Source organism: Talaromyces rugulosus, chromosome III (genome assembly GCF_013368755.1).
Source record: "Talaromyces rugulosus chromosome III, complete sequence".
Taxonomy (NCBI): Eukaryota; Fungi; Ascomycota; class Eurotiomycetes; order Eurotiales; family Trichocomaceae; genus Talaromyces; species Talaromyces rugulosus.
In genome coordinates, this window is record NC_049563.1 from 4,886,523 (window position 1) to 4,911,988 (window position 25,466).

A 25,466-nucleotide genomic window follows, 5' to 3' on the forward strand; every position below is an offset into this window, starting at 1 on the left:
CTATATACAAATAATATCCAGGCTCTAAAAAACGCCACTCAATATATACACATGTCATGTGCTAATTTAATAACCTCGTCTCCTGTCTCTAAAGCCACGGTCCCTCTCTGATCTCTTGAATCGCTTCCTATCATTCTTGCGTTTCTTCTCCCGCCCGAACCTTTCTGGATCTGCAACAGCCTCGATACGGCGCTTGACTCGCCGCTCGTCTCGGCGTGCCCTAATGTTCTCCTGTATAGAAGCCACTTGGGTGACGTATTCAGTTGTCCCGAGCTTCTTCTGCAAGAGATCGAGAACCTCCTGCGCATTTGTGACAAGAGACTGGTAGGCTGTTTGAAAATCAGGGTCTGAAGACCGCGGATGGGTGATGTTGGGGTCAATCAAGTGTTGTAAAGGTAGAAGGATTAGTCGAAGAGATCCCATGAGCTTTTCGGCGTCCAAGTGCCGGCAAATCGCTGCTATGAGCGCCATGGAAGCTGTCTTGGACATGAGAGCACCAGCTCGGGTAGAAATAATTTCTCGACGTAGAATATCTGAGACTTGGCGGAAGATATAAAGCAATGGCGACCTGGACTGCGTAATTCCGTTGGGGGTTGTTGAATCTTCTTGGTCTTCCTCCTCGTCATCGTCGCTTGCCTCGCTCGAGATTTCATCTTCCTTTGTTTGTTCTGATTGTTTCGGAGAGAGTTCAACATTATTCTCTGCAAAGCATCGGCTCAGGAACACGATGTTGCGAACACTCTGCATAGCAAGCTCTTCGCTAACATTGGGAGTCTGGAGAGAACGAAGACTACCACGTGTCAATTGTATCATTCGTTCTTTGTCGAGCTCGAGTCCATATTTCGAAGGCAAGGGAACGCTGCCAAACCCATCACTGGCATTGTTCTTGGCTACATCCGCAAACAATAGGCCAATCAAGTTCGCTGCGCAAGTTTTCACCCAAGCATGTGGAAAGAAAAGAGCCTCTTGAGTGATGGACCACAGGCGCTCGCAATCCTTGCTGAACGCAATCGAGGGCATGCTTTTGCATATTTTGACAAATAGTTGCAAGGCAAAGTAAAACACTTCCCAGTCTTCGCTCTCCGTGTCCTCGACAATGGGCTGCACAATAGTAGGTATCAGATCGACAATAAAGCGGCTTTCCTTCTTTTTCTCGACATCCTCAGACTCAAAAAACACTCTCATTGCCTGCAGGCCAGTGCTGATGAGTTGCTTGTTCTCTGTCTGCTCCAGCCATGCATGCAGAGGGGTTAGCATGATTTGCAGTCGCTCTTTATCAGCTCTTCCGAAAAACTCGCTCAAGAGAAGACCGGCCAATTGCCGGCACTCGGGGGTGTCGTCATTCGCCACGACAAGCACCACTGGCAAGAAGAAAGTACTGATTATATCCTGGCCAAGATCTCCGCCTGTCTTGGATAGCAACCGGTGCACTGCCTCCATGACGGACTCCCGACCTTCTCGGTGTTGGTAATCGAAATTCTTGGCCAAGAAAGCCAGTTGCTTTGACCACCGACTCTTTGCCTGTGGGTATTCCAAAAGGAAATGAACGTAGACACCACGAGCAAGATCGCGTGCAGATCGGGTCTGATTGGTGACCATCATCCTTGCTATGTTGTCAACCAAATCATACAGCTCGGGAACGAGGAATTTCCTATCCATTACAGCCCGGATAAAGTTGAAGGTCAACCCCTGGCGATCAGGCTCCTCGATATCATCAGTAAGACGTTTGAGTAGGTAGGAAAGGTGATTGTCTCTGAGATCCACGGTCTTTCGCTCTCTTAATATCGCGGCAACGAGCTTGAGCGCTGCTTGTGCGGCTTCAGTGTTGGTGCTAGGTGCTTCCTTGACAACCTTTACAGCCTCGGCAAGATAGGTAGGCGCGTTTTTGTCTAGGTCTGGCAAAGGTAATTTGATGATAGCCGACAAAAGACGCATTGCCGAAAGCTTGACTTCCTCATGGGCCTGGATGACAGAGTCACCGATGACCGGTAAGAAACCAGCTAGATTAGCGGTGGTCATGAGTGAGCTGAATTTGTTAAGAACTGATCGGAGGACGTCCAACGCGAAACGGGGTAATTTGTGGAGGTAAGAGGAGGTAGAGCCACGTTTCTCGCCACGTTTCATGCCTTGCATGTTTATCAGGAACCGACGATTTTTTGCAGATTCTGTAGATTTTGAGGTATTCTGGGTGCGGTCTTCGTAAGATTCTTTGATCACTTCGTAGCAAAAGACAAGAATATCTCGGCTCTCGGCACCTGGGTTTCGGAGCAGACCAAGACCAACTCTCCTAAAGAGCTCATCAACCTTTCTGACGATACTTGCTGTGAGCTTCTCTCGTAAAAGCAGTTGTAAAGGCTTGATCAAAGCGCCCAAGCATGACACAGAGCTGTTTTTGGCAAGCAATTCCATCGAGTCATAACTCTTGTTGCTTTTGATTTCCTTCATCTTGCTGACGTAGTCTTCGGCGTCTTTTTCTTGTCCAACAGTTCCAAAGATGTCATCCATTACGACTGATACAACTTCTCCAAGACAGTGATCCAATGCACCCTGTGCATATTCATCAGTTGTTGACACAAGGATGGAATGTGCTGTAAACCCCAGAACGTGGAGCTGATACCCTCTTGCCAGGGCAGTTTTGAGTTCTTTCAGAATATAGCCAAAGTATGCAGGGCCAAGAATGATGGCAAGGTCTGCCAGTGTTTTTCTTGCAGTATCTCGAGAGTCCTGTGATTTACTGCGAAGAATGTAACACACGTCCAGCAAAACCGAGGGTAGGCGAATGGCCATTTCTTCTTCCGATAAAAGCTTCAGCAGTTTCACAGTTGTGATTGCAACCGGAAGACGCATACTCATTTTTGCTTCGTCCTTGTGATGCACGAACCCTGTGAGGAATGGCAGGAAATGCGTTGTAAGTTCCGTTGCTATTTTGGAAGTAATAGGGAGAGTCGAGGCAAGGCGGCATTTCGCTGAAGAACTCGAATCCACACCATCATTCATGTCCACATCTTCAGTGTCAGGCTTTCCATTTTTCTGGATGAAAGCAGTGCTGAGAGCATCGGTCATTCTCCCAAGAAGCCTGGCCATGTTCCTTTCGAGATCAGGTTTGGTTGTCATGTTCGCGCGATATTTTCTGAAGATTGCCCGGAATTGGCTCCACTCCATCCATTCGCCAAGTTTACCGATTGTTGCAACTGCTTCTGCAGCCAAGTTGTGGGCAGTCTCGTCTTCAGCCACGTGGAATACAAAGTGCTCAATCAACGGAAGGAAGAATGCACTGATGTTGGATGAACTAATATTTCCATTTGATGTCTCAGTTGCAAGTCTTCGTAGTGACCGCATGCGACGATGTTGTTGGATATGCAAGATATTGTTGAAAAAAGAAGCTTCTTCGTCTCCTGCCACTAACAGCACATGCATATCCTGGACGGATGCCAAGGTGGGATTGAGCTTGACCAGGTGGCCGAGAGCAGACACGAGTTCAAAGCGTACCATCTCAGACCGTTGACGCATGCCAGACCGAAGAGCAGGTAACAGCACATCATCTCGGAGCGTAGCAAAATCCTGTTGGTCAGCTGCATCACCCGAGATCCTCTCGATGAAACGCTTGATCCCGAAAGAGGAACTGGATCTAATGGACAGTTCTTTATCATCCTTGACATGATACAACATATTGAAAATGATAGGACGCCATTGCTTTGGGCTGAGAGTTTTCCACAGGTTCTCATTAATCCTCCGGAAGGCTTGGAGTCTCCGTTCATAATCAACTTCGTCAAGCTTATTTGAGGCAACAGCATTGAGATCAGCACAAAGTGAGCTGGTTTCTTCCAATTCTTTGTCATGTTTAGCAAATTCACTCAAGACGGCCGACAGTACATTCCGGTTCTCGTCGTCTTTGAAGTAATCGTATAGCGAAGACACTGTAGTAAAAACCTCTTCAGCTAGTGACGGGTCACTACTGATAGAATACAAGGGGATAAAATGCTGTAATGTATGTAGCAACCCAGCCTTTGTCTTTGGTGAAATCTTGTCTTGAGGTTGTCGAAGAAGATATGTGCATATCTTGATGAGGCTGGATGTTTCACCGGATGTTTCAACACAAGGCGCAATCAATGACAGTGTTTCCACGCTAGTCACCAGAACTTGACGTGAGGGGTTAGATTGGAGCAGTTTGCTCATGTGAGAAAGGATGCTTTCTGTATATGGTGCCAGAACCTCCTCGAGGATTTCTCTCGGAGAAAAGTCACTCAGCTCTTCAGATTCCTTGATTGCACGACCCGTTGAGAGGTTGATAATGGGCTGGAGAATTGAGTCCATTATGTATACTTTGACTTCGTCTCGCGCAGATGGGACATTCAACGTTTCCACGACAGCAGATAACACGTCGCTACCAGACCGGGTCAGGTAGAAGACAGACTTGGGGAACGAGGCCCACGTGTGGAACAGCCGATGGAAGCCAGAAACACCTTGGGCATTCTCAATAGCAAAATTTTCAAGACGAATATTGATGACTTCGTTGAATATGACTGTAACATATGGCGTCCAATCGATTTCCGGTGCAACAGAGAAAACCATCCCGAGGCAACGGATGCCAACAGCGCGAATCTCCCGTATCATCGGTGATTTGCTGTCTGTAGATGAGTCATTTGTTGTGTCTGCTTCAATTAAGCGACTAGCTCTGACAAGTATGTAGAGAATAATATCCATCGATTTGACGATATAAGCGTTCATCTGACCCTGGAGCGTTTCGAGCATCGTCTCAACCATCTTGAGCAATCCAGATTGTCGTCTTGGATTGACCAATTCCACGTCAAATGACGAGCTTTCTACCTTGTCTCCTTTCAACAAGTCCAAGTTATAGAGAGAGCCAAACGCAATTTGCACAAATAATTCAAAGTCAGGTTCAGACATGTGGGAAAGAGTGCGAAGAATGGCCTTTCGTCGACCACCTTGACCACCAGATCCGCTGGAAGAGGCTTTGGAGATCATGCGTCCAAAAAGGAGTCGCAGAAGAATTGGAAGCAAATCCGCTTTGTGGCCCTTTTCGATCTTGCTGTCGTCTTCTTCAATCCGCACAAACGCTGCCAGTTCCTCACGGAATCGAGATTCGTCCAATATGTTGAGAAGATTCTCCTGGTAAGGGCGGATGCTCGGCAATTTCCATGTGAAAAGAGCCTTGAGGGCAGGCTTTTGAACTGCCGAGTCTCCGTGTGCCGTGAGGTTGAGCAGGGCATCAAAAACTTCTGATGATTTGAAGAGGGTCCGTGGATTAATGAATTTTTCGAAAAGTCCAAGAAGGGCAAGTCGATCCTTGTATCCCCATAAAGGAGTGTCGTCAGAAGTGAGTGTGGCGGATGATTTGGAGCTCAAGTCTGGAGCGGCATCTCCCTCTCCCTCTCTTAAGGCCCAGTTGAGGAATACAGGGACAATTTGTCGAGACCGCTTCTCAGCAACTTCAGGAATAGCGTGCAAAACCAGCAATGAGCGGGCGCGGGCATAACGTGGGATCAACTCCGAGAAAACATGGCTATTGTTGAAATTCTCAACTAGGGTTTCCTTTGAGTTTGTTTCATCTTGAAAGCGAGAACCGAAGATCTTCTCGATATTTGAAGCATTGAAGCACCCAAAATCAGGTGAAGTGTATGGAGAGCGATCATCCGATTCACCGTCGCCATTTTCAGGATCAACATCATGTTGCAGCCACAGCATGGACAATTCGGTGACAACACCCTCTCCGTTAGCGTGTTGACTGATTGATTTCAAAGTCTCGGCAGAATCGGACCACAACTGTGCTAGTTGCTTGGAGAATAGACCAAAGCAAAACTTGGGTACAAGCTTGCCAAACCAGTTGTGTGAGACGATCTGAGGGTATAGGAGTCCAAGTTTGCGGATTTGCATAGACAGAAATCTAGCTGTTTGGAGAGTCAATTCGCTCTCTTCGATTTCGATGGCTACTGCGATAGCACCCTGGTCGTTCTCGGTTATTAGTTTGGTGAATTGGCTGAGTATTTTCAATGACAGTAATCGCAAAGAGTGGGAAGGAGATGTGAGGTTGTCTATTAGAGCACCTGCAAATTCTTCAAGGTCATCTTTTTTCGTGTTGGCCAAATCAGACTTCTCCAAGAAGTTTAATGCTCCTTCTAAGAATAGGTCTGATCGAGCAAACCGGGATCCAGATGCTGTGATCAGCTGCCACAGCGATGCATCCAGTGAGCCACACTGATAAGCGAGATCGACATATGTCTTGAAGCCTTGGCCGTAGGTAAAGGTATCGAGAGGGTTGAGGTCTGATATTGAGGAATCAAAAGTCGACAGAAGAAGTTTGTGTAATGACTCCACTATCTGGGGCAGAGTAGAGGTTTCATTTGAAAGTGACACAGCTGTGTGAAGTCTCGAATATATGCTTAGAAGCGCCACATCCTCGGTAGAATTTCCAGGTTTGCTAAACTTTTGAGCGATTTGTAGTTTCCACTCATTTGGACACGTAATGTAACCTGGTCTGGAGGGCTGAGATGTGATGCAGCCAGCTTCTTCGAGCTGAAGGAGGGACAAACACAGGTCTGCTTCTTTGGTCTTCCAGGATGATGCCAAGAATCTAAAATCCACGTCAATAATAAGTTTTGTATAAGAATATGAGGGGTATTTACCGCTGAAAATAAGGCAACACAACTGCATGAAACCTTTCAGAGCCAAATTCTGCAAATGTTGAGCAAAAGGGTAGGAAAAAAGGCTCCAAGCGGTCATCCGCCACCACATCCATAAGACGCCGCATAAAAGGCAGCATTTCATCCATAGGAGAAAGTTGTAGTGCATATGCGACGGTAGCAAGGATCCGGGGGAGAACCACCTTGGATGATGTGAAAATATCTAATGAGCGCTGTAGCAGGGTCAAAAGGGCATGGTGGACTGTCTTCCACTCTTTAACCCTTGTCGCCTTGCGTGTAGTAACACACACAAACATTAAATGTGCAGAAATGCTCAATTGGCTTTCCGAGTCCTTTTCCGGGACCTTTTCAATGTATGCGCCCAGCACGGTGAGAAGTTCCGAGAATGTTTCCGGGGTTGTGTTGTGCAAAACATTGGTGAGCACGCCACAAAGAACCTGCTGGGATAGAGATCGTTGTAGATCATCGCCAGTAGTTGAGTTTTCCATCAAACTTTTGAAAATATCCGATGCATTAGAGTGCAGACCCCCCTTGACACCTTTGATGGCCTCTGCAAACATGACCATCAAGCCCTCCTTGTAGGTATCGACGCTGCGCAAATCTGCAGTATTTCGAATGTCTTCAAAAAGACAGGAAACAGCACGGTCGAGAGGTGCTTTGTTTTTGTAGTACACAAGCCCGGCCTTTCGAATCAGGAACGACGTGGATTCGGCGGCAAATCGGGAGACGAATGGCTTCTGGCGTTCTTTTCCAAGGAATGGAGCCATGACATTCAGCAGTGGGCGTAAATCCGGCACAAGGAGGCGAGAGAGAAATTTGAATATCCATGCAAGACATGTAAAGCTCCATTCAATAACCTCGACATCGGTGTGAGAGGCGGCGACAGATGCTACAAGAGTGACGCTGGTCGCAAAGTGTTTTTCGAAGCGTACGCCCAAGTCCCTAGCAAATTGCGACAATAGATTCAAAAGTGGCTCGATGGAAAGGTGATCCCTCTTCTCAATATACTCCGCCAAAAGCGCCATGATCTTGTCTTCATGGTAGAGGATCTGGTGCAGACTCTCGCAAAGAGGGTTAACACTGCGAACGAAATCAGAGAATATCTCCGACAGATTCATCTCGGACCAATGGTCCAAGGATGACCGAAAATGGGAGTATGTCTCATCTCCATCTTCTTCCTCGAAGCCCGGTCGTCGCACACGGTGAATAGGGTCGATCTTCAATTTCGAGACTCGCTGGGAGAAAGGTTCGAAGCGGTGAGATTTAGTGGTTTCAGTGCCCTTCTTCAGGAGCTTCACAGGCTTTGCCCGTGAGCTCAATGAAGATGACACCATGATAGCGCTGGTAATCGACCGAAAATTCCAAGGGCGCGGTTGTTATCCTTCAACAATCTCCTCTGTTGCTCTCTCTGAGACCAAAAAAAAAGCTGCCGGATCAGGCGAAATATTTTCCCGTGTGGGGAGGATGGGTCTTATCGGCAGGCGCGCTAACCGTTTCGGGGCAAAAGCTCTGTCAAAAAAAATCCCTGCACGTGATCTCTCCGTCGCCTTCTTCCAATGACGGCACTCGACGCGCTTCCATACAGACAACAGACAAGCTGGTATAGCAAATACATGGGATACATGCAGCGAGTCGCCTCTTTAGATTGTGATTCCTTGACCCGGCTATTTATGAGTTTAAAGTGAGGTCTTCACCACGAGTTTGTCTCTCACTTCTACTCAATTTTCGAGGAGAATGGCTTCGAAGATGTAAGTGATCGTGTTCTGTAACGCGAGGAATTATTCTAATTGCTTGTACTAGCGTGGTCATCGGCAATGTCAATTGTGCCTTTCAAGAAGTCTTCACCAAACTTGCTAAGCTTCAAACAAAACAAAACTTCGCTTTTGCCATTGTCGCGGGAGACCTCTTCGGAGAATGCACCAGTGAGGAAGATCTGAATCAAATCTCGGGACTTCTTGCGGGGACTATTATCGTCCCATTGCCTACTTATTTTAGCGTTGGCAAGCATCCGATTCCTACTCGGGTTGTTGAAAAGATTGAGGCCGCTGATGAAGTGTGCCCGAACTTGTTTTTTGTTGGCCGAAGGGGCACTTTGAAAACCTCTGAAGGCATAAGGCTCGCTGCTCTCGGAGGAGAGCTAGCCGCAGAGGGCTCTTCAGATCCCAAGATAAACAACAGATATCACTCTGTCTACTCGGAGTCGGACGCGCGATCTCTCTTTGGCGTCCACAACACTGATATCTTGCTCACGTATGAATGGCCTAAAAGTATCACGAATCGATCGAAAGTGACAATACCGGAGGGCGGAGCTGCGCCTGAAGGGGCTCAATGTGTGGCTGACGTTTGCTCAACGCTGAAACCACGCTACCACTTTTCATCGAAAGCCGATTTTTTCTACGAACGAGAACCGTTCTTTCACATGCCGACGGACGACAACCCAGACGCAAAACCTCTCACTCGCTTCATCAATCTGGCATCGTTCAGCAAGACTTCGAAACAGAAATGGATGTATGCATTCACGCTCGACCCCAAGGCCGCGGCACCTGACACTGTGCCTGCTGGGACGACCATTTCGCCTTTGGCAACTGTTCCCCGAAAGAGGGGGGCTTTGGAAAGCCAGAATGAGGGATTCCAGCGCTTTTCGGGAGGTCATGATCACCGACCACAGAAGCGGGCCCGACGACCTCCCCCTGGACCGGGAGAGTGCTTCTTCTGCTTGTCTAATCCTGACATTGCCACGCATTTAATTACTTCGATCGGCGAAGATGCTTATATAACAACGGCAAAGGGCCCTCTCTCTACGGCCAAGACCTATCCAAATTTGGAATTTCCCGGACACATGCTTATCATTCCCCTCATCCATTCTCCTACATTCAACGCAGTTGCCGACACCGAAGCGCGTCAAAATACCTATCGCGAAATGCAGCGTTATCGCCAAGCGCTAAATAACATGGTGTGCGAAAAGAGCAAAAGCGGTCTGGGATCAGTCACCTGGGAGGTCAGCCGCGGAAATGGTATTCACATACACTGGCAATACCTCCCGGTGGCCACGGATCTGCTATCCAAGGGGCTCGTCGAAGCAGCTTTCAAAGTAGAGGCGGAGAATCTACATTACCCCAAATTCGAGCGCCCCGCACGCGAAGATGGGGAGAATGAACCCGGTGACTACTTTCGTATCTGGATATGGCAGCCCGCAAGTGTCGATTCAACGGACAAGGACAATGAGTCAAAACCTAGCGGCACAGAGAAAACTCTCCTTTTGCCTCTAACACCAGATTTTCGATTCGACCTTCAGTTTGGTCGCAGGGTGATGGCCAAGCTTTTGCGCCTGGACAAGCGAATGGACTGGAGGGACTGTGCGCAGACAAAAGGCGAGGAGGAAAAGGACGTGGAAACATTCAAGACTGCGTTTAAGAGCTTTGACTTTTCGCTGGAGGAATGAGATAGATACTCAGAGAAAACGTAAATGCATATTTTGGGATATACCACTGTGGTTGCAATAGCGACGGCTGGTTTTTGAATGGTTTTTTTTTTTTTGTATATTAGCCAAATCAACGAAGTAATGCTTGCTGGAATACAGACTGATGTCATAATCAAAGACACGGAAGGCGCAACGCCATATGTCCCCAACCAGCAGCCGCCCCTTGTCCAGTTTTCCCGCTCGTCATCGATCAAATAATTGCATTATTCCAGTCTCAACTACACACATGTATTGCCAGCTCAGACACCTGGACACAATCGCTTTGATGAGGTTGGGCTAGATCTGGCGAACCGGACGCTTTGCTTGACTCCCCGCAACGAAAACAAAGAGCGCCAGCTTATTGGCACATGTTCTCTTTGTCTCATGATTCATTCACGCACGCAACGCAATGACTTGAGGAACCGTTTATAAAGCTGGCCCTTTTTTTCTTCTCTTCCCTCGTTTACAGATGAGTCAATCAGTTTATCATCTTTCTCCATCATTGGTATTATCTTGAAATCATCGTACCGTACGCCTTTTCCGATGCTGCATACGCTATATTGAACTGAAATACGACGCGACAACCATGTTCAACAGCAGTAGCTCACACTTGTATACTACTTCTCCGCCAAGCTTCCAGCGTCCTCCCAGGACTGCTGCTGTTCGCACTGGTTCATCTTCATCGTCATCGTCATCGTCATCATCATCATCGCCACGCGTCCCTATTTCCAAAACAGCAGCATACTCGTGGTTGCAAGTACAGAAGATAATGGAATCTTCAGGGCAGGCATGTACTTTCTTTTCCTTCTTCTTCGTTTTCTTTCTTTCGTGTTTTTTATTTCAAAGCATGTGTCTGACCGTTTTTCGTCTCCGCAGCAGCCCAAATCAGAACCGATCGAAAATGAACCGGCAACGCACGACCAACAGCAGCAGCAGCCAAGCATCATGGCACTGTCGCTCCTGACTCGGAATGGTTCGTCGTCGTCGTCTTCGTCGTTGAATTCGTCCGCGTCGTCGGATAGTTTCTCCGCAGATATTTATATTAATAACATCGACAAGCCTACCTCTGATGGACCGGCCAATACCGTCGTTCAGGGAAAAAACAGCTACAACAGGATATGGAACCCGGAGACGTGATATCACATCCGTATTATGTTTTTTTCTTTCTTTTGCAAGGGGCCAGTCAGATGATGTCTCTATTTCAACCAGTCAGTTGACGGGAAACTCTTGGTATTGTTTCCCCCCCCACTACATAAAGCTGTATCGTGCATGATTGATCCCCTTCCTTTGAGCATGTTAGTACGAAGTAGTACGTATTATACATATATATAGCTAAGGCTGCAAAGTTTCAAAGTTTAAACCTTCATTGCTTCAAATGTTATTTATCTCATCGTTCCCACTGTTAAGAGATGACCACGAAAAACCATATATTCTAATATCTACCGTCCATTTTCAAAGTATACATCAATTGCCTACCCCAATTTATGAACAGGCAAGTCGAATAGAAAAATCATATACGATAGATATTGATATATGATATATACGCCAATTCCGTCAGAAAAAAAAAAAAAAGAAAAAAACGCCTTCCCAAGTAATTCCTCCCGTGCCTTGTGGTGTATAAGATGTGTATATAGGGGATCCACAAAGAAGAAAATATATAAACATAAGATTGTTTTCTGCTCAGCAAATTTTTTTTTTAAGGAAAAAAAAAAAGTCATTAAACAGCCCTGTACGAGTTCGGGGTTGGTCGTCGGCCGGCCATTAGTAGACTCGGAGGACGATCGCCGTCCGATGCGGGGCCGGCTGGATGATGATCGGTCTCTGAAAAGGGGGGAGGCGGCGTGGAAGAAGAAATAGCAGGCGAGAAAGCGCGGTATTGTCCGTGTTGCACCGGCGAACCTGCTACCGGTGGCGGAGAGCGAGTCGCCTGGAAAGGTGGCTGCTGCTGTTGGTGTGCCTCATACGGCGCATATGGCATCGGAGGGCTGACGGGAGACCGCGGCGACGGGATTTGATCGTATGCTCTGGGTCCGCTAAAGTTTGGCGCTTGCACTTTGGCAGGAGGCTGGTTGTCAAAGCCTCGGTATGACGACGGAGATGGTCGAGGCGATAGACGAGAAGGCATAGCGGCGGCGGCAGCGCCGGGAGAAGGATATCTCGCTGGAGGAGGATATCCCGCGGGAGTATGTCCGTAACCTGGAGATGACGGAGAAATCGGGGAGTAGGGTTGGTGTTGTTGTTGGTGGGAGTAATCCGAATCGCCCAAGTCTTGGTTCGATGCATTCGTCACTCGAAGTCCACCGGCGCCTGTCGAGTATCCGTCATCATGAAGATAGTCGTCGTGATACATGGGCTGGCTTGGATGCGGGCTTGTCGATTTCGGAGGTACCTCTGAGTATCCGCCTCGGGTCATAAGCCCCGGAGCAGGAGAGTTGCTATGGTGGTTGTAGTACGGGTTGATGGCGTGGTCGTGCGCCTCCAGGTTATCCATTTCCACCGTCTCATGCACGGGGGTGTGGTCTTCGACTCGTCTTGTTTGCGCGTCAGCCCAGGTGGGCATCGCCGGAAGAGCATCTTCGTTGGTCGCAACAGCCGCCTTGGGCTGGTCGAACGCTGCGGTTCTGGGACCTCGGTCTCGGTACGCCGGGGGCGCGGGTGATACAGCCGGTACAACCGCTTGTTGGTGTCCATAGTTCATGGGCTGAGGCGGCGGGGGTTGTTGATAGTATGGATTTCCGTGATCGCCAAAGCTGTCTCGTTTCCTCTTGTGGCTCCTCGAGTTTCCGCCGCAATCGCAGCATTTGTAGCAGCAGCCGCAGCAGCCCTTGCAACATTGATAACCGCAACATAAACAGCTGATCAGGCAGCCGGCGATACTGAGGAGAATCAGCGATCCCACGATAATAACAGCAATGACAGGCCATCTGTAAAGCATAGGTTAGCGTCAATTTTAATTTCACAATCGTCAATTTTAATTTCACAATCGTCAATCACATACTTGCAGTACGCCTTGGCCATGCAATTGTCCCAGCTGGAAAATGTATGTTTGACCGAGTCGGCCTCGCCAGAGACACTGCGCTCAGCCAGCGACTGGATCATTCGCGCTGCGGGACTCATCTTGGGCAGGCGGCGAGTGCAAGACTGCCGCTTGCAATAATAGTCTCTGCTAGAGTCAATTCGGGTGCGAAACGAGCGATATTATTGTGAATGGGTCTGATCTTATCGGGCGGCAGATAAAACGAGGGGAGCTGACGACGACGACGATAGCCAGTGCAGGCAACCAGATATAATAAAACTGCTGCGCCGCGATAGGTCTGGAGACAAAGTTTGGGGAACCGTTGGAAGTTGGGAAATAGGCTGATTGCTAATGGGTGAATGAACGAATGGGGGCAGGAAAAACAAGGCCTGCCAGTTGCGAGGCTGTGTTCGGCCGCAGCGGCTGTCTCGAAAGACAAACGAGTGGACGAGAAACGCGGGTTTGAGAGAGCGATTGTAGTCGGTAGGGGGATAATAATATGTACGACTGGCGTGGGTGATATTCCGATTGATTGCCGTTTTTTTTTGGTTTCAAAGGGAGCGACAGGAACCAGCCACGATGGTGAACGAACGAACAGGGCCCCTTGGAATGAGAGAAAACGAGCGGCTGGTCGCAGAACGAGGACGAGGACAGGGATCGCAGCAAACGACACTCGCACAAGGGGCGACAGAGGGGGAGACACTGAAACAGGGAGGAGAGGAGAAGAGAGGAAGCGAGGAGGAAGAGGGCAAAGGCCGGCCTATTTTAGAACGGTAGCGACCACCATTGTAGATGTGATCTGTACGGAGGAGAGTGTGGGCGGGTGGGTGCACTAAGCACATTACTAAGGCTAAGTCGGTGGCTGCCACGAGCGAGCGGGCTGTCTTAGTGTGTGTTGGGGCCCGTTATCGATTACTTGGTGCTAATTGCTTGGGAGTGGCATGTTGAAACTGTCAGCTGGTGTCATGTCTTGGTCTGGGGTGAAGAGACTGCGAGAGTAATACCGTCCGTATTCGGTTGTAGTCCACCGCAATATCGGGATACGAAAACTCGTATTCATTATTATTATGCCTCCCGTTCCTCTGCTTCGCGACATTCTAATTGAGATCGGCCCCCGCTAAGATAGTCAGATTTCGTGCTCCACCGTCTGAAGTTTGAAGTTGACCTGTGCGCCATGGCCATGTTTTTGTGTTGCTATGTAAGGAATACGATATCGCTTGTAGTATGGAGAGAAAAGCTTGGTATACGACTCGTATAGTCCGTCATGCATTATTACATAGTATGCGATGTCCTTTTTGCAAGGAAAAATGAGGTATCAGAAGCAAACGCCGCCCAAGCACGCCAGTAATTAATCCCAGAGATAGCCAAACCGATTCCACTAGATTCGTCATAGACATGTCCCTATCCACATACAACCGAGTATATCAACCGATCTCATATCGATCCTCCTTTAATATTTATTTATCTTTTGTTTTTTTCCTTGCTGAGTTTCAAGTCTTGCCCGGTATCGCTTTGTCAAGCGCCGAGATAGATAAGCCATGTCTAGTTCTTTGCCGGTGGAGGCCCAGCAGGCGGCGCATACACATGGTCTCCAGCTCCGTACGCGTGTTGGGGTTGTTGCAGCTCGATTCCGTTTTGCTGGGTCGCGTAATATCCTTGCTCTGGAGGTGGTGCGTAGTAGCCTTGGTTCGGGTCTTGCGTTTGATATTGCGGTGGCGCAGGAGCGTATTGATAGTTGCCCTGCTGGTAGGGAGGAGGAGCCATCCAGGACGTTCCGTAGAAGGGACGGCGACCGCGAGCACGGCGGCGGCGGGCCGACAAACAGCTGTCGAGCAGATTAGCAGGGGTTCAGAAAGGCTAAAAGGGGCAGGCAAACTTACGCAAAAAGCAGAAAGATTATAAACGCAGCACCGACAATAACGGCAAAGGCCACCCAACGCCCCCAGCTGTACCACGAGCTGTTGCAGTTGTAATCGTAGCTGGGACAAGGTTAGACCTAATGTGTTTTGATATGTCAAACGCAAGATAAAAAGACATACCAAACATAACGGCGTTCGAAATCAAGGACACCCATCGTGAATTAACCAGGGGATGTAGCGGATGACGTATGCTGCAAACGCGGAGGAGACAACGGTCTACTGAACAAGCGCTGTGTAAAGGGTCTGGACTATTACCCAGATCAAACCAGAGAGATGCGTCGATGGAATGGGATGAGTTGTGTTCTGGGGTATGTGAAGAAGGAAAAAACCCAGACAAAAGGCTGCTGCCTTCTTTTATGAAAGGGCAACAGGAATAAAGCGAGGGCTGACGGCGCGCGGTGGCTGAGGTCTTGGCGCTGCCCGATCCGGCCAAGCCCGCCAAGGCCTAGACGAGGCCTCCTCGCGCCGCGCCCAGCCACTCACAGGGCGCAGCGGGGTGGGGCGGCGGGGCCTGTGACAAATCGCCCTCATTGGGGCGGCCTAGCGTGGCGGTGTTGGTTCCTTCTCTCATCATCGTCATCGTATCCATCTCGACCATCACGACCTGAAACTGACAATTCAATTTGGAATCCTGCCGTATTCCTCCCACCCCCATTGGTTTCATCTGCCAGCCAGCGGCTTCCCAAGCTGAACAATACGATATACGCTCTGAACACGCGCTCGCTTATCAGGATGTCTCCCTCGCTCATCCGAGTACTACTCGCCGGCTGACTCTCACAGTCTCGACGCGCTTAATAATGAGGCTCAGCCGAGGCCGAGTGAACCCGACTTGACGCCTGATGCTTAATTGATGCTTGGGCTGTTTAAACTTTATATACAATGCTGGATGCATCAAGGGCCATCGGCGCCGCGCGGGCCGCACGTTCCGCAGACGTATACTGAATAGTATCGGCTATTCCTAAAGCCGGGTGTGAGTCACTAGGTATTTCATGTCGATATAAAACATCTCATATCAACGTGTCTGTCTGGCTCGCATTGAATTCGTCAAGAACTTGCAACCAAAAATGGCCTCCAAGTGGCAGATCAAACACCTCAGCCACGGCATCCGCGCCATCACGGGGGGTTCAACCTCTAGGTCCGCACCGCTAGTCGTTCTCCTAGCCGGATGGCCCGAGACAGCCGAAGCCTACAGCAGCATCTTCGAGCCTCTTAGTCAAAGACATCGCTTCGTGGCTCTCGATCCGCCGGGCCTGGGGTACTCGGCGGCACCGCCGTCCTACGACACCAAGACCATCAGCCAGATCCTGGCCGACGCAGTGCACAGTGACAACACTCTATGTGAAGGCCCAGAGCAACGCTACCATCTCGTCGGCCACGACATTGGCAGCTGGATCGCCTATCCCTGGGCCGCCCAGCACCAGTCGCGCGTGCGTAGCCTGACCATTCTCGATGCAGGTGTGCCAGGCCTTTTGCCCGCGCCAGCTTCGTATCCGCTGCCGCACGAGGTCAACATGAAACTCTGGCAGTTTTCTTTCAATGCACTGCCCGAACTCCCTGAAATCCTGATCCAGGGCCGCGAGCGCGAGCTACTGTCGTGGATGTTCAAATACAAAACCGCCGCCGCCGCAGCACACCCGGTTTCAACTGAAAACTTTGAGCGCTACGTCAGCTGCTATGCGCGACCGGGGGCAATGAGTCGCGCGTTTGAGTACTATCGCGCGTTTAACGAGAGTGCCTCGCAGAATACCGGCTTTGCAGAGACGCCTCTGTCAATCCCGTTGCTGGCCCTGGGCGGATCAGCGGGCGGAGTGGGCGACCGGATTACACAGATGGTGGCAGGCATTGCAGAGCAGGTGCAGGGCGGCGGGATAGAGGACTGTGGCCATTTTGTGATAGAGGAGCAGCCCGAGGTTGTGTCGCAGAGGTTGCTTGACTTTTTTGACTCTGTTAGACTATAGACTACAAGCATGCATGTGCTATACAATTCAAGACTCTTAGCGAAACCTCATTCTGTACGCTAGAGATTCACACCCTTACTTGAATCCGAAACCGTCGACAATGATACTTTCTACAAGACTAAAATGTCAACTGATCCTAACGTTGACAGAGGGGTAAGTTGTATTCCAGGTCATCTGCAGCCGCTGACCAGGGTCCGTGGCTGCCGCATCCCTGCCACACCCTGCAGACGTTGGTTGTCGGAGGTGGAGTAACAATCAATCGATCAAGTCACACGCCTTGTAGTTGTGTAACCATGAAAAAAATGTACCATGTAGTAGTACTATAATAGTGTGTTACTCTGTATGTATCCGATGGAGAGCAAAAATAATGAGAACATTGTTGATAATATCGTTCTATAGACCAGATCGCAAGGCCGTTCATTTAAATAATCTATAGAATTCGGCATACTAAACAGCTTAGACAAAGAATAATAAACTGAAAACCAAAGCTACCAAAACAACCACCTCCAGCACAAAAAGAGTGGATTCTGGATTCGGAGGCGGGGCGGCACTGCCAGTATGCCAAACCGACCATCGATAGGCAATGGACACTGCCAACGCATCACTGCACTTGGTCCGTGTGTTATACACAACACACCGCAAGCCTGCATGACAAGCAGTAAGAAAGAAAGAAAAAAAGGGAGGACTTATCTTCACTGCTACTAGTTTGATGTATGTATGAGTTGGCAAAAAAAATAAAAAATAAAAAGTAGTAATAAGATGGGAATAAAAGGGGGGACATAGCCTCACAAGTAATCTGTCACTGTCAACGTAAGCCCCCCCCCGCGATGCCACTATTCCAGTATTTCAGTTTCACCCTGGTTACTACTTACATACACTCAAGGCAATTGACTACAGCAAAATGTCACGCAAGTATGGTCATATAGTCATTATGCACTAATCGTTAGGTATACTGCAGCTATATCCGCCGAATGGACGCAAAAGACAAAAAAAAAAGACAAAAGCTTAAAAAAACAAAAAAACAAAAGCAAGAGATACGAAAACGCGATTCTCCAAGATAACTGGAGAAAATAACAAAGAACAAGAAAAAAACAATATCCACCATCGCTGGCGGGCAGTCGCAGCTGCATGCGTCTTGAATGGAGGTCGTCAACTCGTCACATCGCTGAATCACCTGCAGATTTAATCGAGCAAAACAGAAAGAGAGAATAACGCAAGAGAAAAAAACAAGGAAAGGAAAAAAGAAATTTCGCCCAAGCAAAGCAACAACGCAAGCCAAGCGACTCGAAAAAGCAGGCAATCTCGTTACCTGCTCGCACGAGCGATCAACCAGTGCAGCACAGCATCCAGGTTCGTCTCTTCCTTGGCGCTGATCCCATAGCAGCTCACCTCGCGGCGGGTGATGGACTTGAGGTCCATCTCTTCGATGATCTCGTCGACCGACAGTTTGTTTGGTAGGTCGGATTTGTTACCGAGCACTAGCAGTGGGATGCCCTCCAAACTGGGCTTGTTCAGCAAGTCGTGCAGCTCCTCCGTCGCAATCGGTAGCGCCGGTTGATCGGCTGCGTCAACAATATACCTAATGATACCCAGCGAGTAAGTACCCTGCGTCGAAGCATGACTAAATTGGGCAGATCATCTTACACAATGGCGTTTACCCCACGGCAATACCGTTCCCACATCGGTCGGAAGCGTGGTTGACCCCCAAGATCCCAGCTATATCACGTCCAACAAACTTCGGTCAGACGCACACCACAAGACGGAAGCTACCCTGTCATTGAGAAGACGGGGCAAGAGATAAAAAAAAGGGACGAACCATTTCAATGTCACATGGCCCTTTTGGACCTTTTTGGTGTTGAAGCCAATCGTTGGTATGGAACTGCAGGGGACCGGCATTAGCTGGGACTCTGGAGGGGTCGATCTAGCCCGACCACCATCACGCGACTCGCCGAAGGAATGCAGACATACTCAATAGTGAACTCTCCGCCCTATACCCGATTGTCAGCCAGAGTCAGAGGAGGGCAAAGAAAGAGAAAAAAAAAAATCAATTCATGAAGAAAGATTCAATGGAGGAGCCTTACCGCCAACACCCGAAGTAGCGACGACTTGCCGGCGTTCTGCAGGCCAATCATGGTGACATCCATCTCGGTAGCCCTAATGACAAGACGTTAGCCAGTCAGTAAGCAGGGCCATTTGGTGGTTCCGTGGCGGAGAAACGGGCCCTATCGGCGGCAAACCCGTCCTGGGATCCATCCAGATGATACCACAACCTTGACTTCACCTCGCCGCAGTTGGAAAGACTCACCAGAACAGCCGCAGGAGCCAATCATAGATTGTTCGAAATATGCCTGCCATGGTGACGCCCGTGGAAGTGGATTCCGACCGACAACAGGGGAGAAGAGTCCAAGATACCGAATGGGCAGAAAGGAAAACGAAGACGAGAAGAAACAGTCACCGGGTCACTAGGAATTTGCAACCACGATTTTGTTTCGATGCAACCACTCCTTGACCCAGACTAGAGGGAAGATAGGTTCCCGATTAACGGCGCACTTCAGGCTTTTCCACCAGTGGTCGAAGTCAACAATCAATAGTATTGGATGACGCGCACCATGGGAGGTGGGGTGGGGACGACGCTTAACAACTGCGGTGAGCAAGCAAATTCGACGTTGCTGACGGAGAACCAGTTTAATAGAAAGAAAAGAAAAAAAAGGTAAGAATAAAAATAATAAAATAAAAAAGCGACCACCACTAGAGAAGCCGCCAAAAAATAAAAGAGACGGGGAATGTCAGCGCAGCAGGGAATGCGGCGTCCAGATGTGATGTTCGTTGCAAAAGTCCGACTGGAGCCTATAACTATTTAGCTGCAGGTGCAAGTCAGTAGCTTTGCAGAATAAAAGAAATTCGCCTTGGGGATCCGCTGCGGACTTACGATGCAAGTCAGTTACGCAGTGCAGTCTCCCTACTGGCGTTGTAACAAAAGGAGCCACCGAACCTTTTTTCCCCTTTTCTTTTTTTTTTTCAGGAAAAAAAAAATCAATAGACAACAATAATCGTGGAGGAGGCCCGGTTGAGTGTGGAGAATAACGTCGGAATACGGTCTCAAAGTGCCAATATGGATGGGATCACGCTTTTTTTTTTTTAAACCTTCCCCCCTGCGCTATGGCTCTCGCTCTCAGTTTTGCTTTTTACCTTACCGTCTCTGCCTTAGCTGGCGGGCACAGAACCGAATCGAGACACTAATAGCTGGATCTATGTGCACACATGACCGATGATTTGCGCCGCTTCGGAGGGGAGCGATTAGCCTGCGGGATGGACAAGGATCAGCCTGAAATTTTGGCGCAGCACTAAAAGTCCAGTCCGCCAACTTTGATTCCTGCCTAATGATTTATTTCTCCAACAATAATCAATCGGCCAGTCAATCAATCAACGCGGCGTCCAACGGCTCAACTGGCGATGAACGGGTATGACGCACCCCGGCACGCTACACTGCTTGCCAGTTGCATCGAGTTGTCCAACCCTTGTACTCCGGACTCATTGGCCGTTGCGCAGGAGAGCAGCGTACGTACCTGTGGGATTGTTCAAAAAGGCGATTGCTCAAAATTTGCGTGCCAGTAGTCCGCTGAGTCGACCTGTTAGTTGTCGTCCGCGCGCCGTTGCTTGGTGCTTGCTGTGCCACTTACTATAGCGTGTATGATATGTATGTGTATCTGCCTTGCGGGCTCTGCCTAACCACAGCCCCGGGCTTTCAGGTACGGCCGTGCGAGCGGTCTAAATCCAAGTAGAGTTGCGTATGATTTTGTTGCCTTGGTTTCTCTGCGTATTTATTCCTTGTCTCGTTCCTTCGACTCTCGAGGCTGCCTATTTTCCTTTGGCTCAGTAGGACGACACGTGCGAATTCAAGATGGGAGCTTTGCTAAGCCTTGACTCGCGGCTCAGGAGCAGCAGCAGTAGGAGAACAGAAGCAGAAATAGGCCGTCGTCTCGTTCAGGCAGCGTGCATCTTGCGGCAGTCACGTTGTCTATGGTCGATGATGGCGATGCCGGCAGGTCCGAGCGCCCCCGTCCGGCCGCTGCGATTGGCCGTGCGCAGGGCTGCTCTTTCCCGGGTTTGTTATCGGCACGTGATGATACGCAGCTTCCGCGACCCACCCGAAAAATTTCCCGTTGAGCCTGTCGACGCTTCTGGTCTGCACAGAAGACGACGAACAAGAAGAGATTGTCAATCGCATTTCTAGGGGGATCTGGAGATGCTTCTTAGCAGGACTTGATTGCTCTTGCTGGAACCGCAATCACCCCACGCCTGCACTGCTCTCTCTCCCGCTGATTCGACAGATTCTTTTCTTTCTGTCCAGTAGATCATGGCGCCTTCAGCGACAAACACCGACTGGACTGTCGGCTTCGACACCCTCAGACGAGAGAAACTGTTCAAGAACCCGCCAAAGGACCGCTCTGCTTATCCATTGCTCGATGCTGCCGTGCGGCCTCACATTGACTCCTTCAATGCGCTCTTCGGCGACAACAAGATCATCGAGGAGGCCTTGAAGGACGTGGGCACCAAGACATTTATCGACGGAGAAAACGAGAGCCCCGAGGTGAGGCAAGCGAGATTGGCCAGGGGCGACCCGCCTCCTCATCGGAATCGTCTCAATGTGCGAATCACCGAGGTCTTCCTGGACAAGGCCGTCCTTCCTCCCACCAACAAATTTGTGCCCCGGAATGGAAACACGGACTATCGTACCATCTACCCAGCCGAATGCAGAGAACGACATGCGACCTACCGAGGCCGATTGCGCGCCAGACTTCAATTTCAAGTGAACGATGGTGAATGGAAAGAGTCCATCCGGGAGATGGGTCAGCTTCCTTTGATGTTGAAGGTATGTCATCTGATGTTGATTTTTATTTTACTATTTATCTTGTTATCATTATTCCTTTTTTTTCTCTTTCTTTGTGCAGTGACCTGACATGAGAACAGTCCAATAGGTGCCACTTGGAGAACGCGACTCCGCAGCAGCTAGTAGATCGCAAGGAAGAGTCTGAAGAACTGGGTGGATACTTCATCGTGAACGGAAACGAAAAGTTGATTCGAATGTTGATCCTGCCGAAGCGAAACTATCCCCTGGCCATTGCTCGTCCATCATTTCAAAACCGTGGCGTCGGCTTCACCAAATTCGGTATCCAGATCCGATCTGTTCGACCAGATCAAACTTCGCAGACAAACGTTATCCATTATCTGAACGACGGCAACTTGACATTCCGCTTCTCCTACCGCAAGCAAGAGTACCTGGTCCCAGTCCTCATGGTTCTCAAGGCCCTCGTTGAAACCAATGACCGCGAGATCTTTGAGGGAATTGTCGGCGGCGTCTCGTCTAATGGTATCAAGAATACCTTCATTACTGACCGTGTGGAACTTCTGTTGAGAACATACAAGGGCTACAAGCTTCACTCGCGATCAGAGGCAAGGGCCTACCTGGGAAAGAAGTTTCGCCCTGCGATTCTTGCTCCTCCTCATTGGACAAATGAACAGTGCGGAACTGAGTTTCTTCGCAAAATTGTGTTGCCGCACTTGGGCAACCAAAGTGTGACAACTTCTCAGGACTATGACAAATTCAAAATGATGATGTTCATGATTCGAAAACTCTATGCATTTGTTGCTGGCGATTGCGCCGCCGACAATCCTGATGCCATCTCTAGCCAGGAAGTTCTACTCGGTGGATTTCTCTATGGAATGATCTTGAAAGAGAGACTTGAAGAATGGCTACTATCTTTTGGAAAGTTCACGCGCGAGTGGTCCACGAGAGGCGGCAATCTTAAATTTACCGACCCTTTATTCGAAAGAGATTTCTTAGCAAAGGTTGTCAAACGAACCAACGAGAATGTCGGTGGAGCATTAGAGTACTTTTTGTCAACGGGAAACCTGGTCAGTCCGACGGGATTGGATATGCAACAGGCTTCCGGCTATACCGTCGTCGCAGAGAAGATCAATTTCTATCGATTCATCGCCCACTTCCGCATGATTCACAGAGGTAGTTTCTTTGCTCAGCTTAAAACCACCGCAGTGCGAAAGTTGCTTCCTGAAAGCTGGGGCTTCCTCTGCCCCGTCCACACGCCTGATGGTTCTCCGTGTGGGTTGCTGAACCACTTGGCACATAAATGCTTGGTTGCCACCAAGGATATCGATGTATCTCAAATCCCACGCGTTCTTGCCCAGCTGGGTATTCGGTCAGATGCTTCGGCGGATGTGAATGAGTCTGTGACAATTCAACTCAATGGGCGCATTGTCGGCTACTGCTCCCCCAAGCAGGCAAAAATGATTCACGATACCCTGCGATTCTGGAAAGTCGAGGGAACGCACGATATTCCGAAGGAGCTTGAGATTGGTTATGTGCCAAACTCTAACGGCGGTCAGTACCCAGGAATTTACATGTTCTCTCAGGCGGCGCGAATGTATCGACCTGTCAAGTACTTGGCGCTCGACAAACTCGACTATGTCGGTCCCTTCGAACAGCCATTTATGGAGATTGCATGCCTGGATTCCGACATCAGATCCGGTATCTCCACGCATATCGAATTCACGCCAACCAACATTTTGTCCATCCTAGCCAATATGACGCCCTTCTCCGATAATAACCAGTCTCCTCGTAACATGTACCAATGCCAAATGAGCAAACAGACCATGGGAACCCCGGGAACATCCGTTGCTTATCGTACAGACAACAAGTTGTACCGACTACAATGTGGCCAGACTCCTATCGTTCGGCCGCCGTTGTATAACTCGTATGGGTTGGACAACTTCCCTAACGGCACTAACGCTGTCGTTGCTATTATTTCCTACACCGGTTACGATATGGACGACGCTATGATTATCAACAAATCGGCACACGAGCGTGGATTCGGTAATGGAACTATTTATAAAACCAAGTTCTACAACTTGGACGACAAGGATTCCCGACGGGCCAAGTCTAAGCGCGAAATCTCCAAGCTCTTTGGCTTTGCCCCGGGATCAGAGATCAAGGCTGAGTGGCGGAATACTTTGGACGAGGATGGCTTGCCTCATGCTGGCGTCAAGGTCCAAGAAGGTACTTTGATTGCAGCCTGGCATACGGTTCGCTTTGACCCTGCTAGCGATACATACGTCAACGTTGACGGGCAAACGCATTTCCTCAAATACAAAGATACGGAGAACGGATTCGTTGACACTATTCGCCTTGTCGGTAATGAGAACGGAAATGAGCCACTTCAAGCGATCAGTATCAAATATCGTATCCCTCGTCGACCCATTATTGGTGACAAGTTTTCTTCTCGTCACGGTCAAAAGGGTGTTTGTTCGCAAATGTGGCCTCAGATCGATATGCCTTTCTCTGAGACCGGTATTCAACCAGACTTGATTATCAATCCTCACGCTTTCCCATCTCGTATGTTTCACTTTCACTAGTAAATTCGGAGTCTCTTTGCTAATTCTCGATATTAGGTATGACCATTGCGCAGATTATCGAATCCATGGCTGGCAAAGCGGGTACTCTTCACGGCCACCCTCAAGACTGCACACCCTTCCAGTTCAGTGAAGAAAACACGGCGGCCGACTATTTTGGCCACCAGCTTCGCAAGGCAGGATACAACTACCACGGAAATGAGCCGATGTACAGTGGTATTACCGGAAAGGAGTTTGCCGCAGACATCTTCCTTGGTGTTGTCCACTACCAACGTCTACGTCACATGGTGAACGATAAGTTCCAAGTGCGTACCACCGGTCCGGTCAACAGCGTGACGGGACAACCGATCAAAGGTCGTGCCAAGGGTGGTGGTATTCGAGTGGGAGAAATGGAACGTGACTCTCTTCTGGCCCACGGCTGTGCATTCCTTCTGCAGGACCGACTGATGAACTGCTCGGACTCGCAACGTGCCTGGATCTGCCGGGACTGCGGCTCGTTCCTGTCTACCCAAGTCGCCGTCTCCTCGCTCGGTGCCCACAACGCCAGCAAACTCGTCGCGAACCAAGGCGCAATCGCTGCTGCTGCACAGGTTGCGCCCAACCAAACCACCCCCGTCAGTGGCGTCGGTGCCGTCGGCGGCACAAACGGTATAGTCCGCTGTCGCCGCTGTGCGCGTGAAGCCGTTTTCGAGGACTCGCGCGCCGACATCTGGGAAGATGGCGAGGGCAAGCGCTTCGTCGGAGGCGACTCTGCCACTGTCGTCGTCGTGCCCGGTGTGTTGAGATATCTCGACGCCGAATTGGCCGCGATGGGTATCCGGTTGAAATTCAAGGTTGACCATTAATTTCTTTGTTTTTCTGTTGAAATATTATACGAGTCTTTTTTTTTTAACGCGGTGATACAAAAAGTTTCTTGTTTTGTTACTAGTTCTATAGTATCTGCATATAGCAAGGTGTCTGTCGCCTTTATCTTCCGTTTTGCAGTCTTGGATGTCTGCATGTGATGTTGATATGTTTTTTTTC

General features: G+C 49.3%; 8 protein-coding genes across 8 annotated transcripts; 4 read left to right on the plus strand and 4 right to left on the minus strand.

Annotated features, from left to right (window-relative positions):
* Positions 1-66: 66 nt before the first annotated feature.
* TRUGW13939_06470 (uncharacterized protein) lies at positions 67-7,996 on the minus strand (the record flags this gene model as incomplete). The annotated part of the gene is made up of 2 exons (XM_035489621.1): positions 67-6,592; positions 6,645-7,996. 2 exons carry the CDS (start codon positions 7,994-7,996, stop codon positions 67-69), a joined length of 7,878 nt encoding a protein of 2,625 aa, XP_035345514.1.
* Positions 7,997-8,396: 400 nt separating this feature from the next.
* Positions 8,397-10,104, plus strand: TRUGW13939_06471 (uncharacterized protein; the record flags this gene model as incomplete). The annotated part of the gene is made up of 2 exons (XM_035489622.1): positions 8,397-8,410; positions 8,463-10,104. 2 exons carry the CDS (start codon positions 8,397-8,399, stop codon positions 10,102-10,104), a joined length of 1,656 nt encoding a protein of 551 aa, XP_035345515.1.
* A 604-nt stretch (positions 10,105-10,708) lies between these two features.
* On the plus strand, positions 10,709-11,259 carry TRUGW13939_06472 (uncharacterized protein; the record flags this gene model as incomplete). Its single annotated transcript, XM_035489623.1, has 2 exons — positions 10,709-10,879; positions 10,999-11,259. 2 exons carry the CDS (start codon positions 10,709-10,711, stop codon positions 11,257-11,259), a joined length of 432 nt encoding a protein of 143 aa, XP_035345516.1.
* A 580-nt stretch (positions 11,260-11,839) lies between these two features.
* TRUGW13939_06473 (uncharacterized protein) lies at positions 11,840-13,239 on the minus strand (the record flags this gene model as incomplete). Its single annotated transcript, XM_035489624.1, has 2 exons — positions 11,840-13,046; positions 13,121-13,239. The coding sequence occupies 2 exons, from the start codon at positions 13,237-13,239 to the stop codon at positions 11,840-11,842; spliced, it is 1,326 nt and encodes a 441-aa protein (XP_035345517.1).
* Positions 13,240-14,680: 1,441 nt separating this feature from the next.
* On the minus strand, positions 14,681-15,212 carry TRUGW13939_06474 (uncharacterized protein; the record flags this gene model as incomplete). Its single annotated transcript, XM_035489625.1, has 3 exons — positions 14,681-14,963; positions 15,019-15,117; positions 15,178-15,212. 3 exons carry the CDS (start codon positions 15,210-15,212, stop codon positions 14,681-14,683), a joined length of 417 nt encoding a protein of 138 aa, XP_035345518.1.
* Positions 15,213-16,121: 909 nt separating this feature from the next.
* Positions 16,122-17,015, plus strand: TRUGW13939_06475 (uncharacterized protein; the record flags this gene model as incomplete). Its single annotated transcript, XM_035489626.1, has 1 exon — positions 16,122-17,015. The coding sequence occupies one exon, from the start codon at positions 16,122-16,124 to the stop codon at positions 17,013-17,015; it is 894 nt and encodes a 297-aa protein (XP_035345519.1).
* A 1,305-nt stretch (positions 17,016-18,320) lies between these two features.
* TRUGW13939_06476 (uncharacterized protein) lies at positions 18,321-19,370 on the minus strand (the record flags this gene model as incomplete). Its single annotated transcript, XM_035489627.1, has 6 exons — positions 18,321-18,594; positions 18,660-18,731; positions 18,832-18,894; positions 18,984-19,003; positions 19,097-19,169; positions 19,321-19,370. The coding sequence occupies 6 exons, from the start codon at positions 19,368-19,370 to the stop codon at positions 18,321-18,323; spliced, it is 552 nt and encodes a 183-aa protein (XP_035345520.1).
* Positions 19,371-21,372: 2,002 nt separating this feature from the next.
* On the plus strand, positions 21,373-25,288 carry TRUGW13939_06477 (uncharacterized protein; the record flags this gene model as incomplete). The annotated part of the gene is made up of 3 exons (XM_035489628.1): positions 21,373-21,888; positions 21,987-24,426; positions 24,483-25,288. 3 exons carry the CDS (start codon positions 21,373-21,375, stop codon positions 25,286-25,288), a joined length of 3,762 nt encoding a protein of 1,253 aa, XP_035345521.1.
* Positions 25,289-25,466: the final 178 nt, after the last annotated feature.